The following is a 19,487-nucleotide window of genomic DNA, read 5'->3' as shown; positions in this document are numbered from 1 at the left end:
TCATAAGCCACTCGTCCTCGTTTGCCAGCAAGTTTTCTTGCTGTCTGAAGATGCGTTCACTCCGAATCCTTCCATTTGCCACATCTTCTAAGAGCACAAGATCAGCCATTGTGCGTCATTACGCATTGTGATGGGGCATTTTATTTCCACCCATTTAATTGCATCTGACAAGCTGCAGATGTCGGTTTTAATCTACGTGGAAATGGGAAATAGTTCAGCGCAAATTTAATTTCTTGCAGCTTTCTGAATGGTTGAGACATACATCATACGTTATTTTATCAAAAATAAAACAAACTAAAGGCATATGCATGAATACCATGATTCCGTAGCTGATGAATAAATTTTTACTATGAAAACAACTTTCCCCAGTGGATAATTAATACATCTATCTATTTATCTATATATCTCCCTAATTATCTATCTATCTGTCTATCTAATTGCATCTATATCTGCTCCGCCAGACGGACACATTGACAAGAATATCAGTTTTGTACATTATTTCGTTCTGTTTACCATATTATTTATGAGGATGAATTGAATAACATGCCAATATTATTGCAGAACATATTTCACTTTTCTTTTTGCAAATATGTTAATTTGCATTTCTGTTGTGATCTTCGTTTGATTTTGTTTGTTTTACACTGCAGATCGATCAAACGGGTGTTCGTGTAGGCGGTTAATTGTAAGACTTGCTTTGTGAAGTCTTCATGTTATTTATGAGAGGCAGTATCGCCATTTCTTTTACACAACGGTCTACAGTTTCACACACTTTCACGTGTTTCTTCCATTTGCCGGCGGTGTCGCCATTTTTCATTTCACCCGTTTTTGTGCATACGCCTGGGTCAGAATTTGCGAATGAAGGACCGCACATTTTCCCGTCAAGTTTGCTTTTTATAAATACCAATTATTGCGTAAAGAGCGGCGTACGCCTTCTTTTGTGCGTATGCAACGTTTATAAATGAGGCCCCAGGTCTCGTGTTGTGCCGAATTTCGACCCCTGCTAAATTATTACCCCCCTCGTTGAAGTCAGTACCTGATTGCCTAATCCTAACCTCACCCCTAATCCTAACCCCTCCCCTAATCCTAACCCCTCCCCCAATCCTAACCCCTCCCCCAATCCTAACCCCTCCCCCACAACTAATCCTAAACCTACCAATACTAGGGAGGTAATAATTTGGCGGGCGTCGAAATTTGACACAACACCTGTTCATAGAATGGAGGACGGAGGAGCGAGGAGATGAGGAGGGATATTGAGAACTAAGCACCCCCGAGCTGCATGCGCGATGCATGATCAGTGGATTTGCAGACAATCAAGTGGTCATCTTCTTGATTGTACATTCGCTTAGCTTGTGGAATGTGGACCGTGGGAATTCATGAAAAATAGTTAGGGTAAGTTAATAGTTAATGTTTAAGGTCTATAACAATTATTTACAAAATGTTAACAAATATTTGCAAAATCTTAATTTAAAACAGTAATTGGCCAGTACGGGGATCGAACCCGCGACCTTGGCGTTATTAGCACCACGCTCTAACCAACTGAGCTAACCGGCCACATACGTCATAAGGTATATTATATACCCACCCTTCTTATACTAGTATTATGTATAAACAAGTAATTTAAAACGCAATGCAGTTTAGATATTATGTATGTAACTGGTAACAACATTATAACAACATATAGGACATGCTGAAGCTTTCTCTTCATAACGATGCATCCATTAATTCCGCAGCCAATAGGCCTAGACCAGAAACCACTTTTACTATTATGAACTATTTTCCATCTTTAAACTGAGCCAATACTAACGTTTCTCCATCAGGCGGAAGTTTCTATATAAGATAAGTATCTGAAATGTGATATAGATTAATTCATTTTTTCAGCCACTGATTGCATAAAACTCACAGCTCCATTTACATCCTCTCACCGCTAGATGTCAGAAGAGCATCTCAACTGAAGTTTTTATTTTTATTTTGACTTTTGTTGATGTTGTGCTTCTAACTTTTTTTTTAAGTGTAATTTTGTAGCCTATCTGTAATTTCAACGTTTAATTTATAACAGAGTCATTTATATAGAGTATAATAAAATATCATGCCCTGTTTTTCACATAATCTAAATCATGCCAAGACATTTCTAAAACTGTATCTCCATCTAACAATGTTCAAAATTCCTGATTATATCTACATACATCATAAGAAGAAGTTAAGAAGTATAATTATAAGAAGTTATTGTAATGTCATCCAGAATTTTTTTCTAGCTGCGACACTTGCGTTGTGTCTGAATGGAAAATCAATCATATCTCTCCATCTAAATTAGTTTTGTATATAAGCTTCTCTGCTTCTCTGACTTACCGAAGTGGATTTTACTCATGTGACCTGCACAAGTTTACTAAGTCAAGATTAATATCCACAGTATATTTCACTTTAATCTTTATCTGCAAGAAAGCATCTTGAATAAGCCAAGCCAAAAGTGTGAATATTAAAACACCAGGATCAAAATAAGAGAAACTTTTTTTTAGTGCTATAAAATTTTAATTTCTATACAGTTTATTCGACAAATGTATGGAATTCCAGTACACAGTAAGTCAAATAGTACTGTATATTTCTACAAGGTCTCAGACTGATGCTCACATTTCAAGACCACTCCATCCTAAATTCTCCTTGGATAATATTTGAGCTCTTGACAGTGTTTTCAGAGTAAAAGATGTGTGTGAAGAGCTGGGAAAGAGGAAGTGGTGTTGTTGGTTCTGCAGCTGGTGTTTTCTGCAAAGCCTGAGCTTCAGGAAACCGCTTGTTGGGTGAAACCTCTAAGACTAGTAATAAGTTTGTAATCTGCTATTAAAATCAACATGAACACATTCCTGGTTATATGTTATGAACGATTCATATGCGCACATCACATTAAAAACTTTATTCGTAATTGTTTACCAGAATATTCTAACATATAACTACATATAACGTCTCTAAAACAACATACCTTTTAGGATACCATCAAAACAATTGGTCACACAGAGACACTTTTCATAAAATCAAGTCTTACCTTATTTTTTTTCCCCACATTAAATATCAAGATGTTTAACAGAACTAAAAAAATACACTCTGACTAGAGAAACAAAAAACATCCAAGAAAGACACAAAGTGGGTGTTTGTCATTTATTAGATGAGATGAGACGGGGGTGACAAGGTCTCAACATTCAAGATGTATTTTCATTAACAATAAATTATCTTTTTACAATATGAAATGGGACAATTATTTGGCAATATCTCTTTACCACATGTTTTCATATGAACATGCACACAACTTATAAAAACACCTACTCCAGCAGAGCAGCAAGATTAATCTCTCATGGAAGTTACATTCTCTCTTGAAAAAGATTGTTAAACTGTGTCCAAACCAGATGCGACATAATAAGGTGACAAAAGCAATCACCCTACGCAAATTAATGTCTTTTCCCTCACTAGCTATAACAAGCGTCAAAAGCAAAAAACAGCGCCTAAAATCTCATTTTGTGGTTTACAAAAATATATATATATATATTGTAGGTTTGGAACGACATGTAGATGAAATTTTTCTTTCCTTTTTGTGTGAACTATCCCTTTAAGGAAAGTCAGCTCACTTGGCAGCCATCTTGTCAGCATTTCCAGACAGCTATTTTCTAGTCATACAATTGCGTCTCATATTTGCTAAATTTATATTATTTTCATAAGGGCTGTGTCCAAAATCGCATCCTCACTTGAGTAGGTACTTATTTTGAATAAGTAATTACTTCGCGACCGCTAAAATAGTACAGTATGAATGTAATCTGGACGTACTACATCCGCCATGCTGTCATTATCATGTGACCAACCAGTGTCAGTTACTGTCGCTTCACTGCCATTCACAAACCCTCTCCTGTGGCCTCATGGGATAGTAAAGTGTCCATCGTATGCACACTTCAGAATCTCGCCGGAAGTAGTAGGTCATCCGGGTACTTTTTGCCTACTCTTTTATGAATACTGGGAATTCGGATATATAATTATATTGTAGCGCACAGACTCTTGATAATTGTGGACGACGTTGCAATGTACAGCATGTAATTCGATTTTTTTAATTAGATTGTGCATTCAAGAGTTAACAAACAGGTGATCATCTTTTTTTAACTGTATAATGAGACTTGAGTAATGTCTGTATCAAAAAGGTGATTGGTTGATATTAAACATCACTGCGTCACGTGACGTCACTGAGCATTTTCACTTTCAGTGTGAATAAATGGCTTGTTGCTGAAAAGTTCCCGTGTCGCATCTGGTTAGGACATGGTGTTAGACTGGTTTAACAAGATTACTCTCGTGTGTGTAGTGTGTTTGCGTAGGAAAAACATTGTGTAGTGTGTGTGTGTGTGTGTGTGTGTGTTTCATGCAGCACGTGCAAAAACCGCCTCAGTGTTCTTCATCTGCATTTTTTACTTCCATGTTTCACGTTTAAGGACATGAAAAAAAAATCGGATTCAAAACTCCAGATATGTGCAGATGATTAACTTTGTTCATTTTCTCTCTTAATTTTTTTTCTTTTTTTGTTCTTCAAGTGGATGAGAGGTACATACAGTACATCCTCTTTGTCCTCAGAGGTTAGTTTAAAACCACAAACCTGTATTGTCAGTAAAAGGTGTGACCATGCACATTAATACATTCCTTTTCAAGAGAAGCATTATGACTTTACAAAAGTCCTGACGTAGCATTTCGCTTTTTTTCCTTCAGCTCATATGCGTCGACGTCAGAAAAAGTGGTCCCCCGTGTGTGATTGCGGAAGTTGAAATCCTTCATGCTAACAGCGCGTTAGGACTGTATGGAAGCAGCGATTCAAAAACACAAGTGCTTATAGTGCAAGATCTGTTCCACGACCCTGTCGAGTCCTCAGTGTGACTCACGTACTCAATAAAACACTGGACACAGAATGACTATCAGTCCACCGTACATCTAGGTGACGTCACTTAGTTCCGGGTCAGGAATCAGGAGAACGAATGGTGGTGGTCATGTGATGTTATTTCTACAGGTCAGTCCAGGTGGGAGTGTACTGGGGGCTTTTGACTGGCCGGCGCCCCCTGGAGGCGGCCCGGGACCCCTGCGCTCCTTCCTGAGCCTGCTGGATACGCTGACACTCTTTGAGGTTCTGAGCCCGAATTTCTGCGCTCATGATCTTCTCCACCACGCGTGAGGGGAACCATCCTCTCTCTCCATCGTGCAACCTTTCACCAAACATCCAGCCTGAGGGAAAGAGACGAACATGCAATCGAGGTTCAGAGAGAAGAAAAAACAGGAAGGACATGCCACAAATATAGTAAAAACAACAGATGACAGGAAGCAACATAGTGAGAGACTAGCCTATATGGGGTCAGCCCTATGTTCCCACAGCCCTATGTTCCCACGCCCCTATGTTCCCACATTTCTAAGAATTTTTTTTTTACTGAAAATTTTGAAAATTAGGCCCTATGTTCCCACAGCCCTATGTTCCCACAGTCCTATGTTCTCTCATTTAACTATGTCCCCAATGAAGGGTAGGTTTTAGTGCTTGTGCTGGTACAGGGATAGCCCAATAACATCCCAGACAAGTCTCCCTCCTGTGAGGGGTAGGTTTAGGTATGTTAGGGTTAGGGTTAGGGCTGTGGGAACATAGACATGCTCCCATTTATACAACTGACAGCTGATGATCAGACTTGACAGATGCAGACCTGGACTCGCCAAAAACAGCAAAGACCGATGAAGCTGCATGGCTTATTGAGAGACTTTTACGTAAGACTTATACGTAAACATTGGCAGATTATTCAGGACGCCTAGTGTGTGTCGATGTGTTTTTTGATTACTTACCATCATCTGTACACTCCAGAATGTGAAGCACATCAGCCATTTCTACAGAGAGCTCATCCGGTTCCTGAGAGGAGTACGACTGGATACACTGAACCTGCTGAGAATCTGACGTGCACCAGCAAAAACAATAAATCATACTGCACACAGTATTAATTAGACTAATTCAACTCATGATAGATTAAAATAAAATAAAAAAATATTATTATTATTATTATATTACATTATTTTATAATATAAACAAAATAAATATATTATACGAATTATTATTATATTTTTTATTTTATATTTTATATTTTAAATTAAATATTATACATCATATTTATTATTAAATTAATTTTATAATTTTATAAATAAGAATATTATATATAACACACTAATTCAACTCATGAGTCACGACAGATTAAAATAAATTAAATATTATATATCATATGTATTATTATTTTATAATTTTACACTAACACAACTTATGACAGATAAATATATATATATATATATATATATATATATATAATATATTTATATATTATATATATATATATATTGCATTATTTTATAATATTGGAAAAAAATGTTTATTGTATTATTATATTAAGTATTTTATATTATTAAAGTAAATATGATTTATAATCATTACATTATTTATTTCATAATATATAAATTATTATACTTTTTATTTTATATTTTAAATTAAACATATTACATATTATAATTTTATATTATTTATTTATATAAAATAATGTAAACAAATAAATAAAAAAATATTAAATTAATTTAAATCTCTATTATCGGGACGTTTTGGGCCAATGACAGTTTGCTGTGGGCGGAGCTAACTAGTATGATGAGACATAAATGGAAACGTCTTAATAGGACAAAATCATGGAAGAGATGCGAATAATCTTGGTTCAGACATAGAAATCCCTTTTTAACATTTAGCAGTTTGAGCTTTTATCCAAACCAACAGCATACAAGCTATCCGTTTCCTTAGAAAAGAGCCCATGGCACAGCGCCAAGACACATATATATATGTGATGTACCTGGCTGGTGAGCACTGGTTGAGAGGAATCTCGTACGGCGGTTTGGAGTCAAAGCGTATATCCAGCGCAGTTTATCGCTTCTGTAAACATTCAGAGCGCCATTAGTGCACAAAGCAAACATGTGCTGTAATCTCTGAGATAATGGCTTAGGACTGCGTTCTCACATGCTTTCACTCTTGAGCATGTAGCTGACTTCTCGGTCCTCCTGGTTCTCCAGCAGTTTCAACACAAACACTGAGGCCAGCATCTGACCCTGATCCTCCAGGTCTTCAGTCCTCAGCATGGAGCGACTGCAAGAGTCCAGGACCTGGTACTTCTCTCCACTGAAACAGACGTGCAGTAAACATTAATACAGCAAAAACAAACAGAATACCCAAGAAACATGTCGATTAATCAGACAATATTTAGCCATTTTGAGCCATTTCAGCAGTCATCTTTTGACAATTAAGATCAACAAATCAATGGACATTAAGCTATATCTGTGAGTTTTTTCCCTGCATATTTCAAAGGTTGTGTAAAATAACTGTTTATTTCATTTTCATCTCCTTCGGTGTCAGTAAATTGTATTGTATCTAAATCAAAATCTCTGTAGATTTCAACATTGGCATTGAGCGAATGATGACAGTATGATTTGAAGGAGGTTGAGCTGATGGCGTCACACACACCTGGAGCTGCGTTTGGTGATGAGCAGCAGGTTATTGAACAGGAACAGGTAAATGGGGTGGTAGAGCTTGCGGCTGCGCATGGTCCTAGTGCTCTTGGGTCCAGACATCTGCTGCACCTCACCCTTCTTCAGCAGCCAGCGAGAGTGAGAAATCACCGGCACAGACTGAAAACAGGAGAAGAAGACAGCTGCTCTTTATGGGCTTATGAAGATGAGTTTCGCTCTGACACACGAGTAAACACTTCTTACCAAGGACTCTTGCAACAATTAAAGGGATAGTGGGCACAATTTTTGGTCACACTTTAGTTTAGGGTCCAATTCTCTATTAACTAATTATTCACTATGACTTTTGCCTCAATAAACTCATAATTACCGCTTATTAATAGTTAGTTTGGTAGATGTTAAGTTTAGGTATTGGGTAGAATTGAGGGATGTAGAACATGGTCAAGGCATTCATATGTGCTTTATAGTGTACTAATAAACATCCTAGTAAAATGCATGCTAGTTAATAGTGAGAATTGGACCCTAAACTAAAGTGTGACCCAATTACATTTTTAATTTATGTGGTCATTTACACACACTTATGCCATTGGGTCTCATATGTTTCATAATTGAATGAGATGCATCGTTTAAGCACATGAGCACATGCAAATGAGATCTACTTTAGAGCTACCGCACAAGAGATTTTCAGTGCATAATGACTTCAATTTCTGTCCGTTCCTCATATACAGCTATTATTTTACGGAAAAAAGTTGCAGCTACTGTAATAGTCACACTGGGTCAAACTGAATTGATGAAAATGAACAGTTGCATCTACAACAAACAGCTGAAATAATGTACAATAAAACGAGACGATTACAAACATTAGAAATACTACACAAAAAAATAAATTTGGTGTAGGATTTGGTTTGAAACAATATTCACTTTTGCTAGTAAATTTCACAAATAATTACAAAGAAATGTGACATTTTTAGACTGAAATAGTACTTTATTGTAAAACCTGCTCCAATAATCTTTTTTTTAACATATTTTCTGGCTTCAGAAAACTTGGATTTTAGTGCATGGTGCTACTCTTGTAAAGTTTTTATTTTATTTTTATTTTATTTTTGATACTTAGAAAGTATCCAGTCAACATTCAATTTGATTGCATTTTTGGGTGAACAGAGCTTGTTATGACACAACATCTTCACAATGAATCATTTGACTTCTTTTGTGTACCTTTGACTTGAATTCAAGCGTTTTCTCGATGCTGATCAGCTCCTCAGTGCGACTCATCTTCCTCACACCTTCATTGCACTCCTTCACAATCTGAGAACCACAATGACACACACACGTGCATTTATATCTTCGTGGGGATTTCCTATTCACTTCTATTTTAACATGAGCCAATTACAAGTATCAACACTAACCCAAACACTCACCCTAACCTTGAAATACAACAGGTATTGTTCGACACGAAAACTGACCATTATTTAGCCCGTTTTTAAACTGATTTCATTGAGGGAATATCTCCAGTTCATCAGGTTTTACTATTTCCTCAGAAATGCTCTCATCGCTGTTAAAATAACAAACTCCCACACACAAGAACAAGTTTGACTAAATAACACTTGCAAGTTTCACCCCAACTAGGAGTTCAAGTATAAGCTGTTTGTTTACAAAGATTTAATAAATCTTTATAAACGTGCAAACCGCAGATGACCTCTGGGACATTGAGCAAGTTTTTATTGAATAAAAGCTGTTCGAGAGTCTGGATTCATATCTGAATCATATGATTAGAGAAAATGTTTGATGACAAACCAACCACACCAAAATGACAGCAGCCTTAACAGTTAAAGGTAGTCTGATACCTTTGTACGTGTTGTATTTCTACTTATTGAATGGCGTTTTATTATATCAAGTGGTCATTGGTGCACTTTTTGTTGTGAAATATTTAGCAAAAGCATTTTATTGTGAATTAATTTAGTGATGATGTATTTCCTGTCAACAACCACAACAAAGCCCCACATGGATACATTTTGGCATTATGGTTGTTGCCATAAAACAAGTAATTTGAGTTTGTGAACTTGAATAGCAGTTTAATTCCAACATCACATGATCCCAGCAATATTTGCTTTAAGATATTTAAAGAAAAACAATTAATACCAGCTGTTAAAGTCATGTTGAGGGCGTTTCTGCAGCTATGAGAGGTGTGGCACGGTAACCATGGTAACGCGGACAACAGGGCAAGGTGTGCTTGACAGGTGAAAGTCCAGAGACAATGAAACATAATGACAAGGCTCATTACCCCACCCTGAAATCAAAACACACTTACCCTTTCCAACTCTTGATGTGCTAATATGGCCGTCTTTTCTCTGTCAGAATTTTCCTCCACCTTCTTCAGAATATTCTGGAACACAAAGAAGCAGTTTTGATATAGACCACATTTACCAACTCAATAAGTGCATACAAAAGTAATGCTGTCAGTGTTTTTATAAATAATGCACAAATTAATCAGTATTCATTCAGAGCAATTTACAATATTCATGGAGTTTAAAATTTGTTCAAAGTGCCAGATTTCTGAGACAGACTGAGCCAATTCTGAGACATTTGATTGGCTTATTCATTCCTACGCAAGTTATTCGAGACATCTGATTGGCTGACGCTTACCTGAACAAGTAGCTTGAGTCGTGTGATTCGCTGGAAGGGGAGGATGAGGAAGGAGGTGAACGAGAGGCCCTTCACTTTCGGCTGATTCTCCAGGATGGATATTTTCTCTCGGAAAAGAGCGTTTTCTTGTCTGAAAGATATACAGACACACTCCTGACATTTGTGTACAATTGTGTTAACGCAAAAATAGCCAACATGAAGAGTGCATGACTGCAAAACACAGAGGCAATGATGGGCAAGCCACTCAAAAAATGCAACTAGCTAAAATACAAACTACTCAATAGAATAAAATAAGCGATGCTTTATTGTTGAGATTTGTTTTAAAAAATTAGGGATACGGTAATAATAAGGTAATAATAAGGTAATAATGTTACGTTACATTACCTCACCGCATACTGCCAAAACACAATATAAAATAATTTTTAAGAAAGTATGCATTTGAGGCAGGTGAAGTTACAAAAAAAAAGTTTCCAAAAGAGGGTTTTCACAGCGATGCCATATAGAAGAAACATTTTGGTTTCACACATCACACATCTTTACTGCTAAAATATTATTAAAGGAACACTCCACCGTTTTTTGAAATAGGGCTTATTCACCTTCTTTCCTACATTTAAATAGGTGGGCAAATGCATTTTTGTCTCAGTGCATGCATTGTTTTAGTTTGACAGGGTCGGCGCTAGCTTAGCTTAGCATAATGAATGGAATCCTTTGTTGCCAGCTAGCATGTCCTGAGTAAAAGTGATATAAAATATTAAAAAAACCCACCTAATTACTTCTTGTGGCCTGCGTATTCACAACGAGTACAAATAGCGATGCAGATTAACACTAGGCAATTTCCTAGGCAAATATTGACTTATATATTAAGGACTATATTAGGGGGAAGCACAGGCGAAGCACTGCTACTTGGGCGTGATATATCTGCCTGTGCTTCCCCCTAATATAGTCCCAAGTCAATATCTGCATAGGAAATCGCCTAGTGTTAATCTGCATCACTATTTGTACTCGTTGTGAATACGCAGGCCACAAGAAGTAATTAGGTGGGTTTTTTTTATTTTTTGATCACTTTTACTCAGGACATGCTAGCTGGCAACAAAGGATTCCATTCATTATGCTAAGCTAAGCTAGCGCCGACCCTGTCAAACTAAAACAATGCATGCACTAAGACAAAAATGCATTTGCCCACCTATCTAAATGTAGGAAAGAAGGTGAATAAGCCCTATTTCAAAAAACGGTGGAGTGTTCCTTTAAGAAAATGTAATGTTACCTGCTTGATTTGAACAAACCACTAAAGCTTTAACCTGATGCATCACTACTTTCATAACTGTAACATAACTTTAGATCACGCGTCCTGTTGTGGTATTATAAACGACCAGACTCATTTTCTCCTGAGACACAACACGTTTCTGCTGAACTGCGGTCAAATGAAGCTGCTTGCATTTGGCGGTTTGTCATAATCATAGAACTTGACATGTAGAACAAAGGGCCGTATTAAACCACTTACACAGTCCACAACCAAAAGTGAAACAGCCAAAGAATCAGAAATGGTTATGATTTACAGTAATAAGATCAGCAACTTATTGATGCAAACTACAGTATGCTCTTTATATCACTAAGATAATTTGCATAATGCACATTTCAGTTCCAGTAAGTGTCATGTTCAGTGGCCTGAGGCTGAACGCTGGCGTATACAGCACAAATACTGTATGTTGCCTACTATTTTAAAACAAAACCCTCTCATTTATGACTAAATTGTTATTTCTTTTTAGCACCATTCAAATGGAGGGTCAAGTGTGACACACATAGATTTTGATTTTGCCAAAAGTGCTAGGTCATTCTTTGCATACAGAAACTTTGGATAGCACAATGCAGAGATAGCAGCATGTTAGTATGATATTACAAACACAGCTTAATATTTCACTTTGATTTTTGACAAATATGCGCAGTTTAGCCTGTTGTCCAGCAGGTGGCCTATGAATCAAGCTGCCAGTGCCTGTAGAATAAAGTTTAGCAATGCAGATTGGTTATGCATGAGAAATTGAGTTCATAGCAGCACTTCCATTAAACAAATTATTCTTCATTTTGCATTATATTGCTTAAAGATAAAAATAGGCTTAATTGTTGTAAAAAAAAAAAAGTTTTTAGTATGATTATCGCCTCTAGGACAACACAATGAACTATTTGAAATGAACTTAACTAGGTCACAAAGCAGGAAGACGGAGTATGAGGTTAGACTTCAAAACATGCTTGTTTTTGATGCACAACCTAGCTGTTGTTTTGGCTGTAATACACACACACACAGGCTGGATTTAACCCTAATCTTAACAAGAATGGAAAGAACTAAAACTCCCTGGGCCTGTGGGCAGAAAGTCCCATGAGCTTTACAAGGCTTACAAACGCACACAAATGAAATCAGCTACACAAACCTTCACACAATACATCACAAGACAGCGAGGACTGAAGCCTCAGGCGAGAATCCAGGTAGACAGCTGGTCAACATGCATCCAGACTTGATGATTTACACAACAAATACACACAACTGTCCCTCCCATTTACACATGCACAATCAATAAACTCACACAAAGCTATCAGAGAATGTATATTATGTATATTAATGATATTAAAAAACACTTTCTTCTTCCACAGAAGAAAATCAGTAGACTAATACGGTTTGGAACAACATGGAGGTGAGTAAATGATCACAAGTCTTTTTTGGGGGGGGCGAACTATCACTGTAATAAATGTACAGTGTCATGGAATTTCACTAAGCGAAGTAATCGTGGGAACATCGATGAGTTTCTGTTGTTGTTTCTTGAATGAGCCACACCCACCACCACACAAGTCACGTATAATTATAGAGACATCACATACAACGTCACACAATGTTTCCGTCACGCCACAAACAAGGAAACACTCTTTCATTCCAAAGCTTGATACGCACAAAGACAAAGAAATTATTTCAGACCAGAATGAATCTGCATGTTGGTTTAGTGGATGTTCATCAGTCAAATTTAGCTGGTTGATCAGCATTATCTCTCTAGTGAATCTGTTCAACCAATGAACTCTTGTTAAGGTAAAACACCACAGGTGAATAGGGTAAACATTTTAACTTAACTAATAATGACCTTTATTCACTATGCATTGACTAATCACAGAACAATAACAATTGTTTTGTATTATAAGTGTTCTGATATGCAAATGAGGTGTTATCTAATTAAATATGCGCTAATTTGCATAGGTTTCAGAACAGCAGTCTGAACTTTGGATAAAGTCAGGTTCAAAATTATTGTTTCATTCTTCTGACATATCTAAGTTAAAGGTTTTTACAGAGGGGATTTTGGATATCTCTTTTCACGTCATCTCTCCGATGATGCGTTTACCTGCATGAGGTCGGGACAACCTGTGACTCACAGGAGATCCAGCAATAGCGAAACACAACCATCCAACCGTCCAATCAATTCCCGAAGGACAAAATCAAATGCATAGGCCTACTCTCGAAAGACAAAAAGTCCAGCCCTATATGTTTTCTTGTTCAAGAAGCCACTTTTTTTCCCATCACAATAGGGAATAAAAGACCATCTTCTCTTTCATGACGACTTTAAATAAATCAGGCAAATTATATATGAACAAATCCCTTCAGAATATACAGTAGATAGGAATAAAACTGAAAAGTGCTACTGCCTTTAAATATATGAAATCGACAAAAAAGTGTAAGAAAAAAACCCCTAAAATGTGAACTGGATGTTTTCTATCCACTAGTCTGAAAGACATGTTATAGAAGCAAAATAGCCCAAGATATCAAAATTGAACAGTTATAGATGCATTCACATACTTTTGTACTATATATTTTGTATCCATAAGATGATTGGGTAACACTTTATTTCAATAGTCTACTTTAAGTAACTTTTTCTAACCCTAACCTATCAGACATGCCCTGTTTACAGCTGGTATTAAGATGTGTTTTGGTCGATCAGATCACAAGTGGACGAGGGAGACACATTCCCGTTTACTCCTGGTGTTTAAATCCGTCTCTTTCGTCCACTTTTAACCACTTATGTCCTGATTTCTTCGAGGTGAGGGTCTATGGCTGGGTAAATGTATGGGCTTTTTCAGATCTTTCTATCTAATGGACGAAATAAGCTCATGCAGTTTACATAAACACGACCAGATGGAAAAACACATGGAGAGTAGCAGCTTTAGTTTCTGCTCTGATAACCATAAGAACACACTGTGAGTGTGTGTTAGAAATCAGGGGTGGTTAGAGAACATTGTGCTTGGTACGTTTTTCATCTTCAAACCAATCCAGGGTCAAAGTTTAAATCCTGTCTGGCTAGTGCGCTTCTCATAATGTTTATGCATTGGGTCAGTAGGCGGAGAGTAGGCGACTTTTGTGGCTGTTTGAACACATTCGACCACATGAGCGTTTACACTATATGAAAGCAATCCGGTCAAATGCGTTTTCTACGCATTGAAAGTGGACAAGCTCAAAACATTTTAGACCCCGTTTACACCTGTATTATTTAGCATTGCCCACTTGTGATCTTAATACTAGGTGTAAACGGCCTAAGTTGACGAAGCTGCAAAGAGACTTCTAGTTAGTCTAAAACAGACTATCAAAATAAAGTGTAACCAATGATTTTTTTAGAATAGCACGCCAAAATTGTGCTTCCAACCTGACAGATATCACTGAAATAGGCGCCCTGACATATTTGCCCTTAAACAAATGACTGAATTACACTAAATCTTTCCCATTTTTCATATTCACAGGTAAGAAATGTTCTTACAGTATCCGTCGGTAGTTCTTCTCCTGGTACGCCTGGTTGATGACGTAGCTGATGAAGACTTGGAAGTGGTTAACAGCGTGATAACAAACAATGTCGCACACGTCTGAGATCAGGATGGACTCTTCGATCCTGTGCTCCAGATCCATGAGGAACCTGAGGAAAGCATGAGGTCATCATCGAGACAGCAACATCATGGTTAAGTCCCATTTTTTGTTCGCAATGTAGCCTACTTCAGTTGCAATATACATTTCAAAACTGTTGTGGCGACTTCAGTCTCACATTCCTTTTCTTAAAATTAAAGAGTCAACAGAGAACTATCACAGACTCAAACAATCTTAACTGAAAATGCTTGTTTGTATATGTACTTTGAAAGTCCACTGGAAATACTTGTGCAGTTTTGTTTACTGGTACTAGTGGCTACAGAAATCAAACATTTCTCTTTCAAGAAACTTTAACTTGGGCTCAATAGCTTCCGTTTAGCTGTGCACTAACAAACACATCTTATATAAGAAAGAAACTCAAATCAATCTTGTAATCCAATGTTTCACACTGTACGAGAGCAGGTTTGGAAGGGCAGAGTTGCTCCTGAATCATGCGCATGAATCATCGCATTAGTGGGTGGATTTGCATGCTATAAAGCTGACTGACTGACTGTATCAAATCGCACCAACACTTTAATTTTAGCCTGTGGGCAATAATGGGTATCAAGGTGAATGGGAGGAAGTTTCACTTCTGAAATCTTATTGAAGCAAATGTATGTACCGTATTTCAATGGAAATGAAATTAACATTGACCATTACGTGAGGCAAAACAAGTTTGAAACATGAACTACTTCCACACATTAGAAAGATACTTACTGGATTAAAAAAGGCAGATGTTATATTATGTGAGTACACATAGAAAAAACTATTATTTTCGATAAAATGTATTTTTTAAACATATTTTGGATATATATACTTGATTTAAACTATAAATTAATTAATAAACAAATAATATATAAATTACTGAATATATTCAAAATAGACATATTTTAGCAAATACTATTAATATATTTTATAGATTTTCCTGACATATTCTTTTGCAGTTTTTTTATATTTATATAAAATATATAGAAAATGTATTTTTAAAATATATTTTGGACTCATATTTTAAGTTAAAATAAATCAATAAACTATGAATATATAAATTAATAAACTAATAATAAATTAATAAATAAATGTATTCATAACAGATATATTTTAGCAAATATTACAAATATATTTTTCAGATTATTTTGCTGTTTTTTGACAGGGTTTTTCTATATAATATTTATATAAAATATATAGAAAATGTATTTTTAAAATATATTTTGGACTTATATTTTGATTTAAAATAAATTAATAAACTATTAATATATAAATTAACAAACAGATAATAAATAGAAATTACATATTTTATATAGAAAAACATATTTTGGATATATATTTTATTTAAAATAAAAATAATAATAATTAATAAACTGTTTATATACAATATTAATATATAGTATTAAAATATATATTAATAAACTATTAATACATACATTACTAATAGTATTCAAAACAGATATATTTTAACATATATTATGAATATATATATATATATATATATATATATATATATATATATATAATGAATATTAACATATATTATTGTATATCATCAAATATTGTTATGATTATATATTCTTGATTTCCCCTGATATATTTTGGCTGCTTTTTGCACATTTCAAAATAAAATACATAATTATTTGCTAAAATTGAACTGATGCAGCCATTTATAACTGATTCATTTTATAATGAGAAAAAGCCACTGTGTTCTAGGTAAATTTGCAAAACACTGTTGTCCTGTTGGCCTCCTTCATAAATTAGAAGCATTAAATATAACAAGACTGATAATCGGAAACCACAAGTGTATGAAATTGAACACCAACCGCATACATTGCCTCACAAACACACACCTTTCGCTTGCCTTCATGATGTCCTCAATGTTTGAGAACAGGAAGTGCATGTCAGACTGACTCAAGGTGTTGACAAGCAGAGGGTTGCGCAGAAAGTGGGTCTCCAGAAGCTCCAGGCTTTTGTAGTACGACGCCTCAGAGGTCACCAGTTCAAACATGGCCTACGGAAAGAGACAGAGACACATTCATTTGATGTGTACTGCTATTGCTATTGAGTGTTTTTGTTGTCAGTTCAACATTTAAATAGTCTGATTCAGTGTTCGCTGTAAACTAGTCCTGCAGTGCGCTATCAGAGTTCCTCTGAACCCCTCCACCTCCCCCAGCTCCACCTGCCACCATTTTTGCTTCAAAGCATGTGTCCCACCTCCTGCAGTATAATCTCCTTTGGCTCCAGTGTCTTCAGGTGTCCACTCTCCTTCACAGCCTCCAGGTTTTGCCAGAGGCTCAGTGAATGCATGCTGTTCCTCAACTGCAGCTGCAACGCAGGCGCAGCCGTGACCCCTGACCCTGCAGACGGGAGCCCATCTCTCTGTCGACGCTGCTCGATCTCCTGCTGCTTAGAGGTGTCGCGGTACTCTTGATACAAAACGTCTGGACACAAACACATTAAAGCACAGAATGGTGATTCAGAAGGACAATATTTTCACAAGTTGTTTGATTTTATCAGATGAGACATTGCATCAAAGATTAAAGTGAATTATGACCAAAAAGTTCTATTTTGGTCTCATCTGACCACATGACTTTCTCCCATGACTCCTCTGGATCATCCAAATGGTCATTGGCAAACTTAAGACGGGCCTTGACATGTGCTGTTTTAAGCAGGGGAACCTTCCGTGCCATGCATGATTTCAAACCATGACGTCTTAGTGTATTACCAACAGTAACCTTGGAAACGGTGGTCCCAGCTCTTTTCAGGTCATTGACCAGCTCCTCCCGTGTAGTTCTGGGCTGATTTCTCACCTTTCTTAGGATCATTGAGACCCCACGAGGTGAGATCTTGCATGGAGCCCCAGTCCGGGGGAGATTGACAGACATGTTTAGCTTCTTCCATTTTCTAATGATTGCTCCAGCAGTGGACCTTTTTTCACCAAGCTGCTTGGCAATTTCCCCGTAGCCCTTTCCAGCCTTGTGGAGGTGTACAATTTTGTCTCTAGTGTCTTTGGACAGCTCTTTGGTCTTGGCCATGTTAGTAGTTGGATTCTTACTGATTGTATGGGGTGGACAGGTGTCTTTATGCAGCTAACGACCTCAAACAGGTGCATCTAATTTAGGATAATAAATGGAGTGGAGGTGGACATTTTAAAGGCAGACTAACAGGTCTTTGAGGGGCAGAATTCTAGCTGATAGACAGGTGTTCAAATACTTATTTGCAGCTGTATCATACAAATAAATAGTTACAAAATCATATATTGTGATTTCTGGATTTTTTTTTTTTAGATTATGTCTCTCACAGTGGACATGCACCTACGATGACAATTTCAGACCCCTCCATGATTTCCAAGTGGGAGAACTTGCAAAATAGCAGGGTGTTCAAATACTTATTTTCCTCACTGTAGATATATATATATATATATAGATATATATAATGTAGTGTCATTTTACATGACATGACAAGACCTGGTTTTAAGGATAAGGTTATAATTAGGTTAATAGTAGGTTTAGGGTAAGGGTTCAGGTCGGGCACTTAGTTGTGATGGGTAGGGTTAGGGTTAGGAACTAGACATTGCATTGTGTCAATGAATGTCCTCACAAAGACAGATGCACAAGTGTGTGTGTGTGTGTGTGTGTGCGTGTGTGTGTGTGTGTGTGTGTGTGCGTGTGCGTGCATGCGCGCGTGCGCTTCTCAAAAGGTTGATTTTGTACAGAGGAAAGCAGTTGCATAATGTCCTGCAGTCACATTCAACAAGACCTTCAGGTGGGTGTTCAGCACAGTCTTATATAACAGAGAGCGTGAGAAGAGAAGAGAAGAGAAGAGAAGAGAAGAGAAGAGAAGAGAAGAGAAGAGAAGAGAAGAGAAGAGAAGAGAAGAGAAGAGAAGAGAAGAGAAGATGATAATAGACTTGAAGAGAAAAAAAATTTACGGGAACAGGTGAGAAGAGAGAATATGAGAAATTTAGAATAATCTTAAATAACGATAGAATAATGATATAAATGATAAATGGGTTGCTGAAATTTCATTATTAAAATATATTATGAATATATATATTCCTGCTTTCTCCAGATATATTTACATAAAATGTATTTTTACAATATATTTTGGGCAAACATTTTGAATAAAAATATATAAATTACAACAAATATACCAAAATAGATATATTTTTAAATGTATTATGAATATATATTCCTGATATTTTGTATATTTACATACAATGTATTTTTAAAATATATTAGCCTTACATTTTTATTTTAAATATATAAATAACTACATATGAATGTATTCAGATTTATATATATATATATATATATATATACACACACACACATATATATATATTTGTATATTTACATAAAATGTATTTTACAAATATTTTGGACATACATTTTTGTTA

The 19,487-nt window shown here is 36.2% G+C and overlaps 1 protein-coding gene across 1 annotated transcript in view; it reads right to left on the bottom strand.

Annotated features, from left to right (window-relative positions):
* Window positions 1–3,133: 3,133 nt before the first annotated feature.
* ngef (neuronal guanine nucleotide exchange factor) overlaps window positions 3,134–19,487 on the bottom strand; it is a 28,897-nt gene continuing 12,543 nt past the window's right edge. The window contains exons 5-15 of the mRNA XM_084127439.1: window positions 17,303–17,529; window positions 16,939–17,099; window positions 14,961–15,113; window positions 10,180–10,309; window positions 9,845–9,919; window positions 8,752–8,841; window positions 7,535–7,698; window positions 7,034–7,192; window positions 6,870–6,949; window positions 5,836–5,940; window positions 3,134–5,235 (exon numbers count right to left, since the gene is read on the bottom strand). Coding sequence (XP_083983565.1) covers window positions 5,018–5,235; window positions 5,836–5,940; window positions 6,870–6,949; window positions 7,034–7,192; window positions 7,535–7,698; window positions 8,752–8,841; window positions 9,845–9,919; window positions 10,180–10,309; window positions 14,961–15,113; window positions 16,939–17,099; window positions 17,303–17,529 — 1,562 coding nt within the window. The 3' untranslated portion in view covers window positions 3,134–5,017. The remainder of the gene's footprint in view (window positions 5,236–5,835; window positions 5,941–6,869; window positions 6,950–7,033; window positions 7,193–7,534; window positions 7,699–8,751; window positions 8,842–9,844; window positions 9,920–10,179; window positions 10,310–14,960; window positions 15,114–16,938; window positions 17,100–17,302; window positions 17,530–19,487) is intronic.

The sequence above is a fragment of the Abramis brama genome (assembly GCF_963993115.1).
Source record: "Abramis brama genome assembly, chromosome: 10".
Taxonomy (NCBI): domain Eukaryota; kingdom Metazoa; phylum Chordata; class Actinopteri; order Cypriniformes; family Leuciscidae; genus Abramis; species Abramis brama.
Note: the sequence above shows the minus strand (reverse complement) of the source record. Positions and strands in the feature narration are given on the sequence as shown.